Source organism: Carlito syrichta, unplaced genomic scaffold, assembly GCF_000164805.1.
Source record: "Carlito syrichta isolate Samal-C Ts95f unplaced genomic scaffold, Tarsius_syrichta-2.0.1 Scaffold289654, whole genome shotgun sequence".
NCBI lineage: Eukaryota > Metazoa > Chordata > Mammalia > Primates > Tarsiidae > Carlito > Carlito syrichta.
Window position 1 is genome coordinate 243,808 of NW_007233750.1, and position 17,407 is coordinate 261,214.

Below are 17,407 nucleotides of genomic sequence, written 5' to 3' on the forward strand. Positions count from 1 at the left end.
TTTAACCTATACTGAGAAATATGACAAAAGAAGAGTTTTTCCATACTAAAAGTTAAATATGATATTAAAGAAAGTCAGTCATGCATGCTATTGAGAATGTCTATAATTTCTTTTACAGAATTATGGAAGATTCAGACTAGATGTGGAAATATTTTTCTGAATTTTTTTTGTATTTCCTCGGACTTAACCTTTTCTCGAAATTGGAGTTTTTATGAAATGAACTCTCATGGCTAATGGCTGAACAGTTATAAATGAATGATTATGTTGTAACACATATGAATTGATGGTTTTGTTATGAGTCTTTCAGATTAACTTCTTAAAATGTTCCACCACAGCAGTCTTATAAATTCTGTTTAATTACATCTGTAAATATCATGTGCGGCATAGCATCCAATAAAGAAAAATCAAATTGTAAAAAAAAAAAAAAAAAAAAAAAAGAATGGGAAGAATGAAAATTTAATTCACGAGAAGAAAAAGAGAGACAAGAAAAGAACGAGGAGGGAAAGAGAGCCCAATGGGTCTCTGCTTTCATGGCACAGTTGTACAGAATAAGGTAAAAGGCAAAGCCCTCTTTCTTTTTACATCTAATGCTTGGGAACTTCTTGGGAATAAGATGGAAGTAGACCATAGACGAAATAGCATTGGTGCTTTGTATCCAAGGGTTCTGCATCCACAGACTCCACCAAACATGGATGGAAAATATACTATTCTTGGGATGTGAAACCCACGGAGACAGAGGGCTGGCTTTTCACATCCTTGGAATGTGTATTTTCAGTACTGACTGCAGGACTGGAGCACACAGGAGACTTTGGTACTGCTGGGGTCCTGGAGCCGATTCCCCATGAATACCAAGTAATGACTGTACCAGTCCCTCTCTGACATCTCTCATTGGGTTCCTGTGGCTTGCTGAATGAGTTGGAAGCACAATACCTGGCATGGAGTCCAGGGAGGAACTGGGAAGGAACCCTGACACGGAGCTTGTGCTCACCTCATACTCCTCCTTGAAGCCGTAGCCCTCAGCACACTTCATCTGTGTGATGTGTTGAAGGAGGTCTGCCACGCGGATGGCGGGGTGCAGCTGCCCAGTCTGGTATGGCACGTCGGCCGGCTCACGCTTTTTGTAGGTATGGGACTGCACGAGGCTGCTGGTGTCACTTGCCATAGTGTGGGTTTCATCTAGGAGAAGAAGGCCAGGGAGAAAATGAGGGAGAGCCAGTGAGCTAAGTTGGCTTCACTGAGACGGTGCTAAGAAGTTGGCCGCTGGCATCCCCTCAACCTAGGGCTGCAAATTCCCTACGATGGCTCAGCAGAAAAGAAAAGTTAAATGTTTAGAAATTTAAATGGGGTTGGCAATACTGACAGGAATGCGCAGAAGTCTTGTTGTTACAAAGCAGTCCAAACGATATATCGCTTTCACAAAGCTCATCAATAAAAGCCCTTTAGGCTTTCAGTGCTAAAGTTTGTGGAAGTTTCAGTCTGAAACTTCATCAAGACTTGGTGCATAACCAGTCTTGTATTCTTCCAAACATTAGTTAACTAGTGTGTATGATGAAATAAATAAACTCTGCACAAATGTTCTGTGAGCAAAATAAAAGTGCACAAAATGGTTTTGCATATAAAGCTAGCAATGGAAATGTGGACTTAATACATGGAATCAAAGAGCAGAAAAATAAAAGGGAACTTGGTTTGGGGATAACATTTTGATGAGTCACTTTGCATGCTCTGGTATCAGAAAGCTTGACAAACTATGTGGACCAACATATCACACATGGAATGTTCTACAGTAGCAAACATGCAGGCCAGCACAGGGCAGACCAGCTGGCTTCATCAGATTCTACTGGTAAGACACACACTCCCACTCCCTCCGCAAATTTTCCATGGGGCAAATCGGGGAACTTACCATTTATTGGCACTTTTAAGAAGATACATATCAGGAGAAAAAAGGAGGAGAAAAAGGAAACAGGGCATAAGCAATAGTACTGCGTGAATAGTTACAGGTAGTTTTTATTTTGTGCTTTAATTGTCCAGTTAAGTTTTCTATTCAGAAGTAGTCAGAGGGCGAAGCCTCAATTCTCCCATCATGTTAGGATGGAGGTGTTTAAGTACTCAATAACAAAAAGGAGGCTAAAATTAGTATCATAATTGCTTTTCATCCCCCATGAACCAAGTAATGACTAAATAAGTCTTATTTATATTCAACACATTTTCTCATTTAAATTTCTTGAACAAGTCAACCAAATTGTACTACAAAATTAATGTCAAAATTTGGTCAAATAAGCCTAAAGAGGCTATATTTTAATGAAAGACTACTAGTAAATTAGGTTAATGAACTGCAGAAATGGTAGCTATTAAAAATGTCTTATGCAGGAAAGGGCTATTAGATTAAGAATTTCATATTCCACAGGTTAACTCATTATAATGCTGAATCCCTTTAGCTGTTTTATGATTGAGGATGGGTATTAGCAAAATATAATGCTGAAATCACTTAAAATGAGAATATTTTATCAAAATTGATTTTAGGTATAAAGAATTAAAACATATAAAGGACATAATATTCAATTTTAAAAAATTACCACAGTGTATACGGATAGGGAATTCAGCAATAGTTATTTACATTTTTTTTAAGTGACAAATTCAGCTCTGAAAGAAATTTAGTCCAAGGGTGCTTGGTCAGCGGGGCCTAGTTGTGAAACCTCACTTCTGCCTGCATTGCAAAGCATCTGGGGATGCATGGTATGAAAGGTGGTACACAAGTGTGTAGCTATGTTGCTGTTGCTGAAATGGCACCTGGATCACTACAAGGTGGCTAAAGACAAAGACAAAATAAAAAAGGGTGATTTTGATTTTATGATTTTTTTCATTTGGATTTGCTTTGAAATTTAGAAATTCATAGGTTCCCATTTTATTTTAACAATCACAAATAAACCTGAAGATTTTCACATTTGCTTGCTGGCAAGTGCCAAGCTTTATAAACTGGGATACAGAAACCCTGCTGAAATACTGAGTCCCTTGAGCTTTTAGTTACTCCAGCAGGAAGTTCTGTTCTTTATACTAAAATAAATGGAACATTAATTAGTTTCCCCTCTGTGCCTCTCTTATTCTCTTAGTTTTGTACCTTGTGGGATGAACATAATTAATAAGGCTTCCATTGTGGGCTGAACTTCTAAACTTCCCTTAAATGACTTGGGCCTTCCACATAGATACACCAGCAACCTAGCAATGCTCTGATCCCAGGGCTAGGTATTCTTGGAAGTTTTAAGTCCACAAAGCTACAACCTTTGTCATTGTTGTATATAATCATCCTATGTTTCATTATGCCATCTTGGCCTCATTACTAGCATGGAACACATCTTAAAGCATTTAAACACTACCAAGCCCATCTAAGAAAAGAGCACTATTATCTAGTACACACATATGGAAGAGGGAATAGAAGGTTTCTCATGTAATATCTGTTATGAAACTGGGTCACTATACTACCAGAAATTCTTAATTTCACTAAAATTAGAGATTAATCAGTTGTTTCTAACTTCTTAAAAAAGAAGTATTACTGATAAAATATATCATCTGTCATTAATTTCTGTTATGTATTAAAAAAATTACCCACCAACAATTTTTAAAATTAAAAATGATGCCTATAATCGTTTGTATACCTAACCCTGAATTATACGCCACATCTTTATATTAAAAAATAAAAAAATAAAAATGATGCCTAAAAAGAAATTAGAAATAAAGCTTCTCACTAATAGTTTTGATGGTTTTCTAAGAACTGAAAATTCTCTCTATATTTTTAAATGAATTATCTTAAATTTTTAACAAAACAGCTGAAAAACCTTAAATTGAATAAGTAGATGCGAAATTTCTTAGATGTGGAGGGGATTCTATCTATCCATCCACCCACCCACCCGACCACCCATCTATATTTTTGCAAGCAAATGAAGTAAAGATGCATTTCAACTCTGTACATTAGGGTGGGGCACCTTAGCATGAGAGAGGTGAAGCTGAAAATGTAGAGACTTTAATTGTGCCATGCTCTGACTCCCAACAAAACACTGGTTCTCATCTTAAAGTAAATGCTATTAGCCTTCAAAAGTGCCAGGGTAGATATACAGCTTATCCTCCTTAGTTTCAAGTAATAAACTCACCAATCCTTATGATGCAATACATAAATTCACACTGGCACCAAGTAATGTGTGAGGAACACAGCTTCCAAGTATCACCATTTGTGACAGTGGTATCCACATAAGCTACACATGGTAACAGTTCTTGGTGTATTTGGCTAACTTATTTTTCACAATGTGCATCATTTTTGCTGCTTGAATTGTCTGTTCAAGTGATTCTCAGTAAAGAAGCCAAGCAACTTTAAAAGATTGTCATTAATGTTCATAATAACAAAGCATCGACTTTAAAAAATGATATTTGTTTAATAAGCTTATCTTAATCCTGCTGGGAAATCTGAACATTTTCTTCCTTCTGACAATGCATGTCTCAGCCCTCCCCATTCACACAGCTCCCCCAAGGTCAGAACATCTACTAGAGGAACCTCGGAATGAATGCCACATCACACAAAGAAATTGCAAATCTTCACCTATCAAAAGATTCTGCAAATGTCATTTGCATGTAGATTACATTGTGCTGGTGCCTAAGATTAGCCTGTACCCCTCATATATGAAAAAAATAAAAATGCAGCTTGCTTTCTCTTACAGTTGGCATTAAAAGGTGAAGTGGGGCTAGTGGCTTTGTTAGTTCTCAAAATGATGCAAAATTGAAAATTTCTGTTTTATGTCCATTCTTCAACTTCTATCTTAGTCCATTTTCCTCCTTAGGCAACAAATTTGCTTAAATCCAGAGAATACCATAAAGAAAATAAAAATTACCCTTCATATAAAAATCATCACAACTTAGAGAAAAGAGAAGCACAGGGGGAAAAAACTATGCTGCAAAGATATAAACCCTTGTAAAGAGAATTAGGAAGGAGAAGTTGAACAACTGAAGATGGAACTCTTGCTACAATGAATTGTTATATACCTTGAAGTTGTTTTTGTTGTGCTCCTTTTCGGTAAGGTTAGTAGTAGAAAGAGAATACAGCCGTGATACACTCGGGTTATTTATGCGTCTCAAATGCAACAGCAGCTCATGCTTGTTTGGTTATCACAGCCAGGTAATGCCATTTTTTTCTCCTCACCCTTCTTATATTGGACAAACGGAATTTTTTTCTGTAACCCCCTGCTGGGAATATTTCATACTTTAAATGCATTCTGCCCCACTGGGCTAACATTTTAGTTCATTTTTCATGACATCTGACACATAATAAACCATATGATTATAAAGTGCCATCTTGTCATTTCACTTTTCAGATCATCAGCTCCTCTGAAATTCCAATGTGTGACAGACACTTTGAAATGCTAGAGATGGGGAGGATGCCCTGAGCAGCACTGAGGACGGGTAGGGGGCCAAAACTCTATTGTGATAATTTTTCTGCATAACATTTGGCATCATTAGAAAAATGCTATTTTTGAAATTGAAGTTTTTAGTGTATAGCAATAAGTGAAAATAATGAGAAGCTATTTTCACTTTTATGACTATCACATTAGACAGAATTCAACTCTTGGAGGTACACAGCTGAGAGATGACCCCTCGTTTTTTCCCCCTGGGATCAGACCTAACTTTAAATTCTGAGCACAGAAAGGGAGAATACTGGAGCTGGGACTGTTCATTTGAACCTTCTGGTATCATCCCCAACATACACGCAGCAAATGCTTCTTATTAATGGCAACTGTTTAGAGAAGGGCTTTTCTCTTCTAACCCCACCCCACTTCCAGCCACCCACAATCCCCATGTCCTGCTTATAATCACTGCATCATACAGAATTAAAATTTCAATCTCCTACAAAGTGGCCACTGACTTTCTAAATCATTCCTGCAATAAACTGTGGTAAAGGGAAATGTTCTCACCTAAAATTGCAGTTGGCACAAATGGGTCTGTCATACATCGTAAGCAGGTCAATGCAGAGAAAGTAAAAAGAGAAAGAACAGTAAATGATTGATGAAAGGTCTCCCAATTTCTGCACAGAAAGCCGTAGAAAGCACTGGGTTACAACATCACAAATACAGTAAGCTCCTGAAGCATCATGGACAGCACAGTGCGGGCTGACTGCTCATGGGTTAGGAAGAGAGGAAACAATAGAAAAATCTGTTACCTGGGTAATAGGAATTAGGCACCGACGTGCTCAGTGTATTTGTTTTCATTGTAAAGGATGATGGTGAAGACACAGCTGTAAGAAAAAGAAAGGCTGGTCAGTGGCTGTAGAGAGGTAAAACACACTGAACACCACATTTCCATCAGCAACAGTGTTTCATGTTGGTGAAGAATGCCTATAGGAGAAACCTCCAAGACTCACTGATGTCTGCATGGTAAAAATCATCATTCCCGGTTGTTTCTGGGCAGTAACTGTCCCTTAGAAGACAAGCACCCTTTTATCACCTTAAAGACCTTTCTTACCCCACAAATGAAGAGAATCCCCACAACCACAGCCATCATTTCAGATAGAGAAGTTCATCAGGTTTCTATTTTGACTTCTAGACTCTGCTTACAGAATTCTGCTCTCACACTAAACTGAAGTTTACAACTAAAAGTAGAAGAATGTGTTTTCATGAGGCTTTTGGAGAATATTCCAAAATACGTTTCTGTAGTTTGCCAAATCTTCCCCTTCTTCATAATTTGGATATGCAGAGAGCATTCCATGATGGTATGACCTGGCTTATGAAAAATAAAGATGATGCCCCATGTGTGTCTATTAATCTTTTAAATCTTAATTTTTTCTTGGAAATATTCCTCTGAAACACCCAAGATTGAACTAGTACACCTTTTCTTTCTCCCTGTTATCAAGAGGTGTATCTAATAATATCCCTTCCCCTCCTCCCTGCTATGATTTCACTTGAAAATGGATATTTCCTATTTTTAAGAGACTTTTTAAACTCTCTTCAAATGTCTTAACTGATTAGTGTTTTAAAAATACTTTAATTTCATTCAAGTATAAATATTTGAATATACTCAAGGAGGTTAAACTTAAGTATAAATTTTAACTCCTCTGATGTAGTTATATGATCTATTTCATGCTAAGTTTCTGATCAGGACACTAATATGCAGTTATATCATTGCATTTGTGGGAAGCATGACCAAATCCCTGTGGATAATTATTCTGATGACATGGATGACATGTTAATATATTTTAACTCTCCAGAAGCAGTGCCTTTACTTGTGTTTATATTTTTAAAGAATAGAATTAGTAAGTGACAGAATAAGAACCAGAACTCAGAATGTCTATTATTTGAAAGATTTTTATAAAATATAAAAGTATCACATTTATAATGCATATTTATGATAAGTTGCTAAAAAAAGAGAGCAGTTGATAAAAATAAGAGTAAAATGAGTATCATATACCAGGGTCAGTGAGAACAATGCTTCTTTATTATCTGTAGATATCTTCATGTAGTTGGTAAATATGTGCAGAATAGATAAATAACCATGTTTACTTTCACCTTTTTGTTAGAATAAGATATTTAAAAATACTCTCATCTTTTAGCATAAAAATTAAACCCATTCTTACTATCCATAGCTATTTTCCCCTTTCTATAATACATCAAAATAGATGGTAGAACTCATATTTGCTTTTGTAGAGAGATTATTCCCCACTCTCATAAATGTGTTCATAGTTAATTTTTTTTTGAGTCAGTCTCACTCTGTGGTCACCCAGACAGGAGTGCAGTGGCACGTTTATGGCCACCCCAGTGTCTATCTGCTGGGTTCAAGCGATCCTTCTGCCTCAGTCTTCCAAGTAGCTGGAACTATAGGTGTGCACTACCACACCTGGCTGATTTTTTGATATATTGTAGAGATGAGGTCTCACCAAGTTGCCCAGGCTGGTCTTGAACCCCTGGGCTAAGGCAATCCTCTCATCCTGGCCCCCCAAAGAGGCTGGGATTACAGGTTTGAGCCACCGTGCTCGGCCATACTTAATTTTAAAACTTATTTTTCTCACTGTCTCATTTCCAAAAGCTATTAACCTCACAACTTCTAGTACAACCTCCCAACCCTAAAATAATCTCACACATACCCATGCTTGTTATAAGTGTGATGCTGGCAGCCTTGTGGTCCACTGAATACTTTTCCTGAAAGTTTCCTCCTCAGGAACTGCTCTCTTATTATAAATGCATTTAGAGTATTAGGATAAAGTTTACCATCTGGGTCTCTCTGAATGGATGAGACTCAGTGACATCTACTCATTGCTCAAAGAGTGGGAGGAAAATGGAAAGTCTACTGTGGCATTTCTTCTGTTGCTTGCATAAAATAATACCTAATAGCCAGTCATCTGTGGAAGCAATGCCAGCATCTGTAGCAGTTGTCTTTGCATGAACATCTTTGGATTTCCACAGATAGAGTCACTTTTTAAAAAGTAACTGCCAGGCCAGGCTTGGTGGCTCAGCCTGTAATCCCACGCCTTGGGAGGCTGAGGTGAGTGGATTGCCTGAGCCTGCGGGTTCGAGACCCGCCTGGGCAACTTGGCGAGACCTCATCTCTACAATAAATCAAAAATTAGCCAGGTGTGGTAGTGTGCGCCTGTACTTCCAGCTACTTGAAAGGCTGAGGCAGAAGGATAGCCAGAGTCCAGCAGGTTGAGGCTGCAGTGGCCGGGAGTGGCCACTGCACTCCAGTCTGGGCGACAGAGTGAGACTCCAACTCAAAAAAAAAGTAACTGCCAGATTAAACTTCCTGTCCAGAGGCAAATATCCCCTGTTGTTCAAGCTTCAAATGCCTAGAAACTACTAATGGAGCTTTCTGCTCTTTGAATAAGTAATCCCAAGTCAATGTATTCATAAGGAATGTTATGAAATAGAAAGACTGGAACATTAATGAATTATTCTGGAAAGTGAGAACATGTATCTGTGTGGTCCCTCTCATTCTGACATTCAAAGAATAGTTTCTCCAACCCTCTAGGAAGGGTTTCTTCAGCCACATCCCACAACAAATGCATCATAGCTTGCTTTATTTTGGCAGTTGAATGCATTATATATGTGTTTTTAAATGAATAATATAATATCTGCTACACAAAAGCAGAAAGAATTCTATGGAAAACCAGGAAGTAGTTGGTGGTATCCTGAGATACCGTAGCTTCTATTACCTTCACCGAAAATGACAAGAAAGGGTTGAGGATGGAAACAGAACAGGGCTGCCCTGCCCACCAGCACTGATGCTGTGCCTGTGAATGTGTGCTCCGCTGGGCCAGCTGTGTGTGAAGAACAAATGGATGCAGGAGGATAGGGTGGGACCACTGTGGCTACTACAAGCAGGAAAAAATAAGAGACCAAATCCCACGAAGCCAGGCAGCGTGTAGGAGAAATGCAAGGCTCTGGAACAGGCACGTCACTGATCATGCAGCAATCTAGGAGAGGAAGAGTGGAGGGGGCTGCAGACCCAAATGGTCCATGAGCACTCACTGCCCATACATGGTCTGGCGCCCCCACCTGATACTATTTCTGTGCTCCTCACATTCACGTGGTCCACCAGCCTTTAAGTGCATTTTTTGTTTTAGTAACAGTAATAGCTGTACTTTGGTTCCATCCCTGTGCTGACCAGTATCTTGATTCTGCAGCTGGGTCAGTGGCGGTCTGCTGGCATGGATTTCACACAGTAAAGAAACCAACCTTGAATGTGATGACTGCATTGGGAACCACAGAATCAGGCATACACCCTAGATGCAACCCTCCATCTCTGAGAATATCACCAGGGACACAACAACTATTCCTTTTATATTTCATATAATCAACCTAATTGTAAGTTTCCTGAAATAATGCCGATACCTGGATATCATGGGTGGTAGTAGGGGAAGGTATTAGCTGAGCTCTGCTTACCCACCTGGTGTGAAGTGTAAGACTTGCGAAGTTGAAGTACAGTTTAATTTATTAATTGCCACTAATAGTCCTATAATAAAGGCAGAACTTGTCAGCTAAACAAACAATTAACTTGTTACTGCCATTTAGTGAACTGTTTTATAACAGGCTTCTCTTGCGCAATCCCACACCTGGTTAGCTTACAAATGGGGTCTAAACAACAAAAGGATGATGAGAAGCAGGTGCCTTCTTCCTTGAGAGGAGGAAAGGCTTCATGTCACAGCTGTCTAAATCTTTACAGAAACTTCACTGTGGTTTCCTGTGCTCTCTCTCCTGCTATCACCTTCAGAACAACATGTCTGCCATTAGGAGTTTTCAGGATCACTTAAAGTGACTGGAGAAACCAATATGGCATAAGAATTCTTCAGGAAGTGTTTTGTTGTTGTTGTTTCTAAATCCCCAGTACTACCTGGAATCCTGGAAAACAAGAGATGTATTCGAAGATAAAAAATGTATGCACTTACATCTCCCATTTAGATTGTGCGTGTCCATGAATGAGAAAGCTTCATCGCAGTTTGTGCCTTGCTCGGCATAGCTCTTGTCCATTGAGTTCACCATCACAGTCATCTCCTGCCGGGTGCTGCTCATGGTCTCCTTCCGTTTCTTGGCCAATTTCCTTAGGATAAAGAGTTCAATTATGTAGACAAGCATGGAATATGGTGCTCTGGCATGTGTACTGACTGGTATTCAGAAAACACCTCCTAATTAATCCTATTCATTCATAGATTGATGTATGGCACCTTCCATATAAGTACTCTGCCAGGCTGCAGAGTTGAAAAACCTGTGCTATCTATCAACATCATCATCATCAACAACAACAACAACAACCCACAGCCTAAAACATTATGTTTCTTCTGCTATAAGCTAAACTGAAATGACCAACTATCCTAGTACAACAATCATAATCTCCTTATTGTTATACTTCTAGAGTTATTAACTTTCTAACTAAATGATTGTCTATAAAGCCATATACAGTGCCAAAGAGAAGATTCCCGAGTATGCATTTGCCAAACAAAACTGAAATAATCCAAGGATGAATCTAAAAGACATATTGTAAACTAAAGATCAGAACTAGGTAAGGACTCAAACGTGTAAGTGAAGCATGTGCATCGAGGGAACAGATTCTAACTTAGGGCCTGCAAAGGACAGAGGAGCTCAGGCCTCAGAAGAATCGGAGGGCATGTACTGAATTCTCAGAAGCATGACACTGTCCCAAATCCCAAATTAACCCAAATTAGTTCCCCATTAAGGTCTGTCAACTCCTACAGAGCAGAAGGTAAAAAAATGTCCTCTTGCCGGGTTCTCTGGAAAGTTTAGCAAGAGTAAGTCCTCACTGTTCCCTCTTTCAGTGGAAGAGAATGCAAAAAGCAGAGATTTCCAATTCATATGAAGAAAGTGAATTCCAGCCTTTGTCTTTGTGTCTGGCTCATTAACCACCAAAAACTGAACATCTAAAATTACAGATACCTGTTCAAAAGCCTTAAGAACCAAAGGGAAACCAATATAAACAAATAGATCAAACAAATTTTTACAGATGTTACTACCAGAGGTTGTTTTATGCACCCAAGACAGACAAGAATAGATGCCTAAAGAGAAGGCATAAAGTGAGAAGGTTTACTAAGACCATGACTCCATAAGCAAAATTACTATGCCCTAAAATATTCCATTTCTGCCTCAGCACCGAGCAGCATCTATGAAAGAAAATGGCAACACTTTCTAGTAAATCATCTTGACACTGATTGACCTAGGACATAGTAGAATTTAAAATAAGCCACATAATCAAAATCTCACCCATACTAGGTGATTGCTAATGCAATGGAAGGCACTGACAACATTAGACCATATGGATAATCTTTATTATCATTTCTAAATGACATATAATCCAAATGTTTTCTTGCCTGTAGTTACAATAATCTTTTAATTTCATACTTTGAAGGGAGAAGAGTTTCATTAATAAGTTATATCTTTTATTGCTAAAAGTGGGAAAAAAGATACATTTTTAAACAAAAATAGAAATCACCTATAACATCTCTGACAGTGTTAAAATTTAAAAGGTTTTGAAAGGCAAGCTAGTGTGAGTCCTCTGGGCACTGACACCCCTCTTTTGCCATGTGTAGCCTGTGACTGTCTTCTCCAGAGCCTCCCACCTTCCAACCAGCCAGGCTAGTGTGAGAGCCAGAGCCTGAACCTGGGTGTTCTCAGCATGTGTTCTGGGCAGAGGCAGCACTAGGCTCCATCTCTACAGCTGCTCTTACATAATACATTTTCTCTGCTTCTGGATCTGCCAGTTCACTAGAAAAACATGCTTAGGCCAGGTCTCTCCAGGAACACAGACGTGGAGGACTGAGATAATGAGCTCCATAATTCAGGTCCACTTTTGGCTTGAATTTCTTCGATTTACTTTGGACTGATATATGCTGATAATTGTCTCAATATTCTTTTTTGTTCTACCTATAAAGACAGGCAAAGTGAACTTTGCAAGACTTCCCTCTTTGCCTTTTCTTGTTTGAATTCCTCTCATCCTAAAGGTTAGGAAACGACAGCTACTGACTTCTTGTGTGGTTGGTGGGGGAAGTGAGGGGAGCAGGGGATGATAAGCGCTTCAATAAAAGCTATGCCTGTACTGGAAAAAAAATCTTTCTCCTTTCTAATCCTCTGTATGCATGAACTAATTTCAGTGGTGTCACGCTAATCACTTCATTGCTGATCTTCTTTAAGCACAAAAGAAGCCGGTAAAGACTCATGAGAGCATGCTCAAATCATACAGAGGTCCAGTCCTAGACCGCAGCTTTAAATGTATACCCACAAGCACATACTCAATGTCCATGAGCCTCCTAAACCCAGCTCCCAATGTCCTCAGCAAGCCTTCCTGCATTAGCCCTACACTTTAACCACATTTTTACTCTATCAGATATCACAAACACAAACATCTCCCTAAGGCCAGGCAAGTAAGTAAGTGAGGGAAGCCTGTGTAGGGTGATAAGGAATGATGGGGACTGGAGAAATGGAAGGGTGAACAGTAACTCAGCTCTTGCAGATTGATTTCCCATGGAGGAGGTCCTTGTCATTGTAAGTTTCAAGAGAAGCCAGAAATCAAGATTTTATGTCAACTCTTAATTTTAAAGTATTGTCAAATAACTCAAATTTTAAAATAAAACACCATGGGCCCCAATAAAGCATGTTTGCAGGAACTTTTGCTCTCTGTGAATGACAGCATGAGAAATGTCATTATACTGGAATGGAAGGAAGTGAAAATTAACATATAGCGTACAATTACTATATGTTAGCATTCTACATGTGTCATTGCATTTAATGCTAGCAACATTGTAAAAGTTACTCTTACTTCCTATTTTACAGATGAGGAAACTGAGTTTCAGAGAAGTTAAATAACTTGTCCAAATGGTGGAGCTGGATTGGACCTGGTTCCAACCCCAAACGTTTGAATTTTGAGCAATGTGCTATCCCTAGTAACATATCTCATTAATTTACATTGCCTTACAAGTTACATTATAATGATCACCAAATTGCTTTTAAGCATGGATCGTCTATCACCATCAAACTAAATATGCTTTGAAAAAGTTTACTAGTGCCTAGCCAATGCTTTATACAAAGCTGGTAATACTGGGACAAGATGAGAGTGCATGCTGGAAAAATGGTGCTGACAGACTTGCTCCATGTAGGAGCCATAAACCTTCAATCTGAAAAAATCACAATATTTATGAAGCCCAATAAAGCAAAGTACAAAAAAACAAGGTGAGCCTGGACAGCTCAAGTGCTCTTGTCCATAATGACACATGGTTGACATGGTTATATTGATAGCTGAAGCTCAGCTATTAATTGTAGAGAAACAGTAATTTCTTTTTTCTTTTTCTTTCGTGGCTTGTTTCAGATCTGTACTTTTTTTCAAGCGAAAACTTGGAAAACTATCTGAAAAACTTTATGAACTTAACAAAATAAAGTCTTTTGTGCAGGTAAACTCCTAAAGTTGAAACAGTTCTCTTTTCAATCTTATCTAAATTCATTTTCTATTTTGATTTGTAACAAATAGTTTGTCTGAAACACTTTAATCTCCAATCTCCAAACCTGCCCTGCATGAATCTCAAAGGTCTTTAGTACTTGACAAAAAAAAAAACCCAAAAACTTCCTACCAACATCTATAAATAGATCATAAAAATTTGAGAAAGAAGTTGGTGATTTCTAGGCTAGCACAAAAGAAATTTGGAAGTCATCACTCTGTCCTAACAATAAGTCAAAACTGGGAGAACAGAAATCAACACATTTTCTTAGTTCTGTCAGATAACTGAGGCCACAGGGCAAACTATTTCCCCCTAAATAGAGAAACCAAAACGCCCATATAGAGAATCACAACTTACTGGAGGAAACATCCATGAGCAGAAACCTCTGTGATAACCAATACCTGGCCAGGAAAACTTAAACTGCAGTTAACAAATTGCTGGAGGCTCAGTGTGGACAAGTCTGAGAATCAAATGACTATAGAGCATTTCTGTCCCCTCACACCTTACCACCTCATTATCAAAGTCCTATTTACCACCGTTCCTTTAACCCAATACATCAAGCTATCAAGAAAAACCCACAAGGCATATTAAAAGGCAAACAGCATCAGAGCCAGACATGGCAGAGATGCTGAAATAACCAGAGAGAAATGAAAAACAACTATGATTAATATGCTAAAAGTTTTAATGGATAAAACAGACAACATTCAGGAACAGATGGGCAATGTAAGTAGAGAGAGGGAAGGGTCAGAAATCAAAAACTCTGCAACAGAAATCAGGATTGTCTGTCATGGTTCATTAGTAGACTGGATATGGCTGAGGAATCACTGAGCTTCAGGATATCTCAGTAGAAACCCCTAAAGCTGAAAAGCACAGAGAAAAAAGACTGAAAAAATAAACAGAAGAGAATATCCAAAAGCTGTGGGACTTTTTACTCTTATCTTCTGTAAGTTACAAAAAGTATAACTTACATGTGGTAGGAATACCAGAAGGAAAAGAGAGAAAGGAATAGAAGAAATATTTGAAACAATAATAATGAGTAATTCCAACAACTAATGTGACATCAAACCAAAGATCCAGGAATCTCAGAAAACACTAAGTCATAGAAATGCCCCAAAATCTATACCTAGGCATATCATATTCAAACAACAGAAAATCAAAGATGAAGTCTTGAAAGGAGCCAGAGGGGACAAAGACAAAAAAAATAAAACTCAAAACCAAAAAGACAAAAAAACCTTACCTATAGAGGAGCAAGGATAAGAATTATATTGTCCTTCTCCTCAGAAACCATTCAAACAAGAAGAAAGTGAAGTGAAATAGTCAACATGTTGGAGAAAAAGCCACCAACTACAATTTTGTATTTTGCGAAATTATACTTACTTTACCAGATAAATAAAAATTGAGTTCTTCAGAGAGAAGAAAAATGATAGATCAGAAACTTGGGTCTACATATAAAAAGGGACAGCATTAGAGAAAGAATTAGTGAAAATAAAACAAAAACTTTTATTTTTTATTCTTAATTGATCTAGCAGATAAAATTTTGTTTAAAATAATAATAGCAACAAAGTACTTGATGATTATATTTATGGATAAATGAAATGAATGACAGAAATGATACAAGAAACAGGAGGAGAATAGAGTACTTTGCTATTATAAGAACTTTTACTACTTGCGAAGTAGTATATTATTATTTGAAGGTGGATTCAGATTAATTGTAGGTGTATACTGTAAACTCTGGGGTAACCACTGGGGGGAAAAAAGATTACACTAATACCCAAATCAGACAAAGACATTACAAAGAAAACTACAGATCAATATCTCCTATGAACATAGATGCAAAAATCTTTAATAAAATATTAGCAAACAGAATCTAATAACATATAAAAAGAATTATACACTATGATCAAGTAGGATTTATTCCAGGTATGCAAGCCTGGTTCAACAAATGCAATCCATCACATTGAGAGGCCACAGAAGAAAAATCACATGATAATATCCATAGACGCAGAAAAAGCATTTGACAAAAATCCACCATTCATTCACGATAAAAACTTTTAACAAACAAGGAATAGAAAGAACTTTACTCAACTTTATAAAGAACATCTACCAAAATCCTATGGCAAACATATTAATGTTGAGAAGCTAAAAGCTTTTCCACTAAAACCGGGAAAAGCGAACTTATCTCCTCTCACTAATGCTTTTCATTGGTCTTAGTTAATAAGACAAGAAAGGAAACAACATACATAGATAAGAAGGAATAAACAGAAGAGTCTTTGTTCATAGATGACATGACTGTCTATGTAGAAAATCTAATGGTACCAACAAAATAAACTCCTAAAACTAATAAGCAAATGTGTCAGAATACAGGATTAATGTACACAAGTTAATCACTTTCCTATATACCAGTGATGAACAATTGGAATTTGAATTAAAGACATGATATCATTTACATGACCACCCCCTAAAATGAAATAGTTAGGTAAATCTAACAAAAATGTATAAAATTATATAAGAAAAACTATAAAGTTCTGATGAAAGCTATCACAAACTAAATAAATGGAAGACTCAATATTGTCAATATGTCAGCTTCCTCCAACTTGACCTGTGGATTCAATGCAATCCCAATAAAAATCCTTGCAATTTATCTTGTGAGTATCAACAAACTGATTCCAAAGTTTATATGGATAGACAAAAGACCTTGAACAGCCAACACAATATTGAAATAGAACATAGTTGGAAGATTGACACTACCTGACTTCCAGACTTACTACAAAGCTACCTGACTTCCAGACTTACTACAAAGTATGATATGGGTGAAATAAGAGACAAATAGTTCACTGGGACAGAACAGAGAGACCAGAAAGAAACCTACAGAGTTATAGTCAACTGAATGACAAAAGAGCAAAGGTACTACAATGAATTGCAAAGGTCCTACAGTGAATAACAAGTGGTGATGAAACAACTAGACATCCATATGCAAAAAAAAAGGAAAAAAAAGAATCCTACTGTGTCAATGTAGGTTCATGGAATATCATGTGGTACAGGATGTTGATGGTAGAGGAGGCTGTGTGTGTGCACACACGTGTGGGAGCACATGGGAACTCGGTATCTTCTGCTTAATTTTGTTGTAAACCTAAAACTACTCTAAAAAATAGTCTATTGAAAATTGCAACACTGCTTGGAAAAATATTAGAGGGAGAAAAACTGACATAGCTCTAAAATTGCAAGCTAGAATAAAGGTAAGATAGGAGAGAAATGAGGGGTGGATGCAAATTAAAGGAATGGCTATTATACTTCATGCTTATTACATTCTTATGTTTCTCTTATATTTCTTTCCTAGAGAAAAATTTTTAAAAAATGAAATGAGGGTAAGAGAAATGGAAGAAAACATCTTGGCAAGTTATTATGTTTATGGCATGTATGAATCACAAGCAATAACGAAAACAT

The 17,407-nt window shown here is 37.6% G+C and overlaps 1 protein-coding gene across 4 annotated transcripts in view; it reads right to left on the bottom strand.

Annotated features, from left to right (window-relative positions):
• Nucleotides 1-10,560, bottom strand: part of LOC103256486 (receptor-type tyrosine-protein phosphatase mu) — a 184,463-nt gene extending 173,903 nt beyond the window's left edge. For 2 of the 4 annotated variants that reach the window (XM_021710547.1, XM_021710546.1), the window contains exons 1-5: nucleotides 10,412-10,558; nucleotides 6,197-6,271; nucleotides 5,952-5,978; nucleotides 1,901-1,912; nucleotides 989-1,176 (exon numbers count right to left, since the gene is read on the bottom strand). In XM_021710547.1, the coding sequence (XP_021566222.1) occupies nucleotides 989-1,176; nucleotides 1,901-1,912; nucleotides 5,952-5,978; nucleotides 6,197-6,271; nucleotides 10,412-10,535 (426 nt within the window). In that variant the 5' untranslated portion in view covers nucleotides 10,536-10,558. Of the gene's footprint in view, nucleotides 1-988; nucleotides 1,177-1,900; nucleotides 1,913-5,951; nucleotides 5,979-6,196; nucleotides 6,272-10,411 lie in introns of all 4 variants that reach the window. The other 2 variants (XM_008054337.1, XM_008054339.1) reach the window with 2 other exon arrangements.
• Between the last annotated feature and the right edge of the window lie 6,847 nt (nucleotides 10,561-17,407).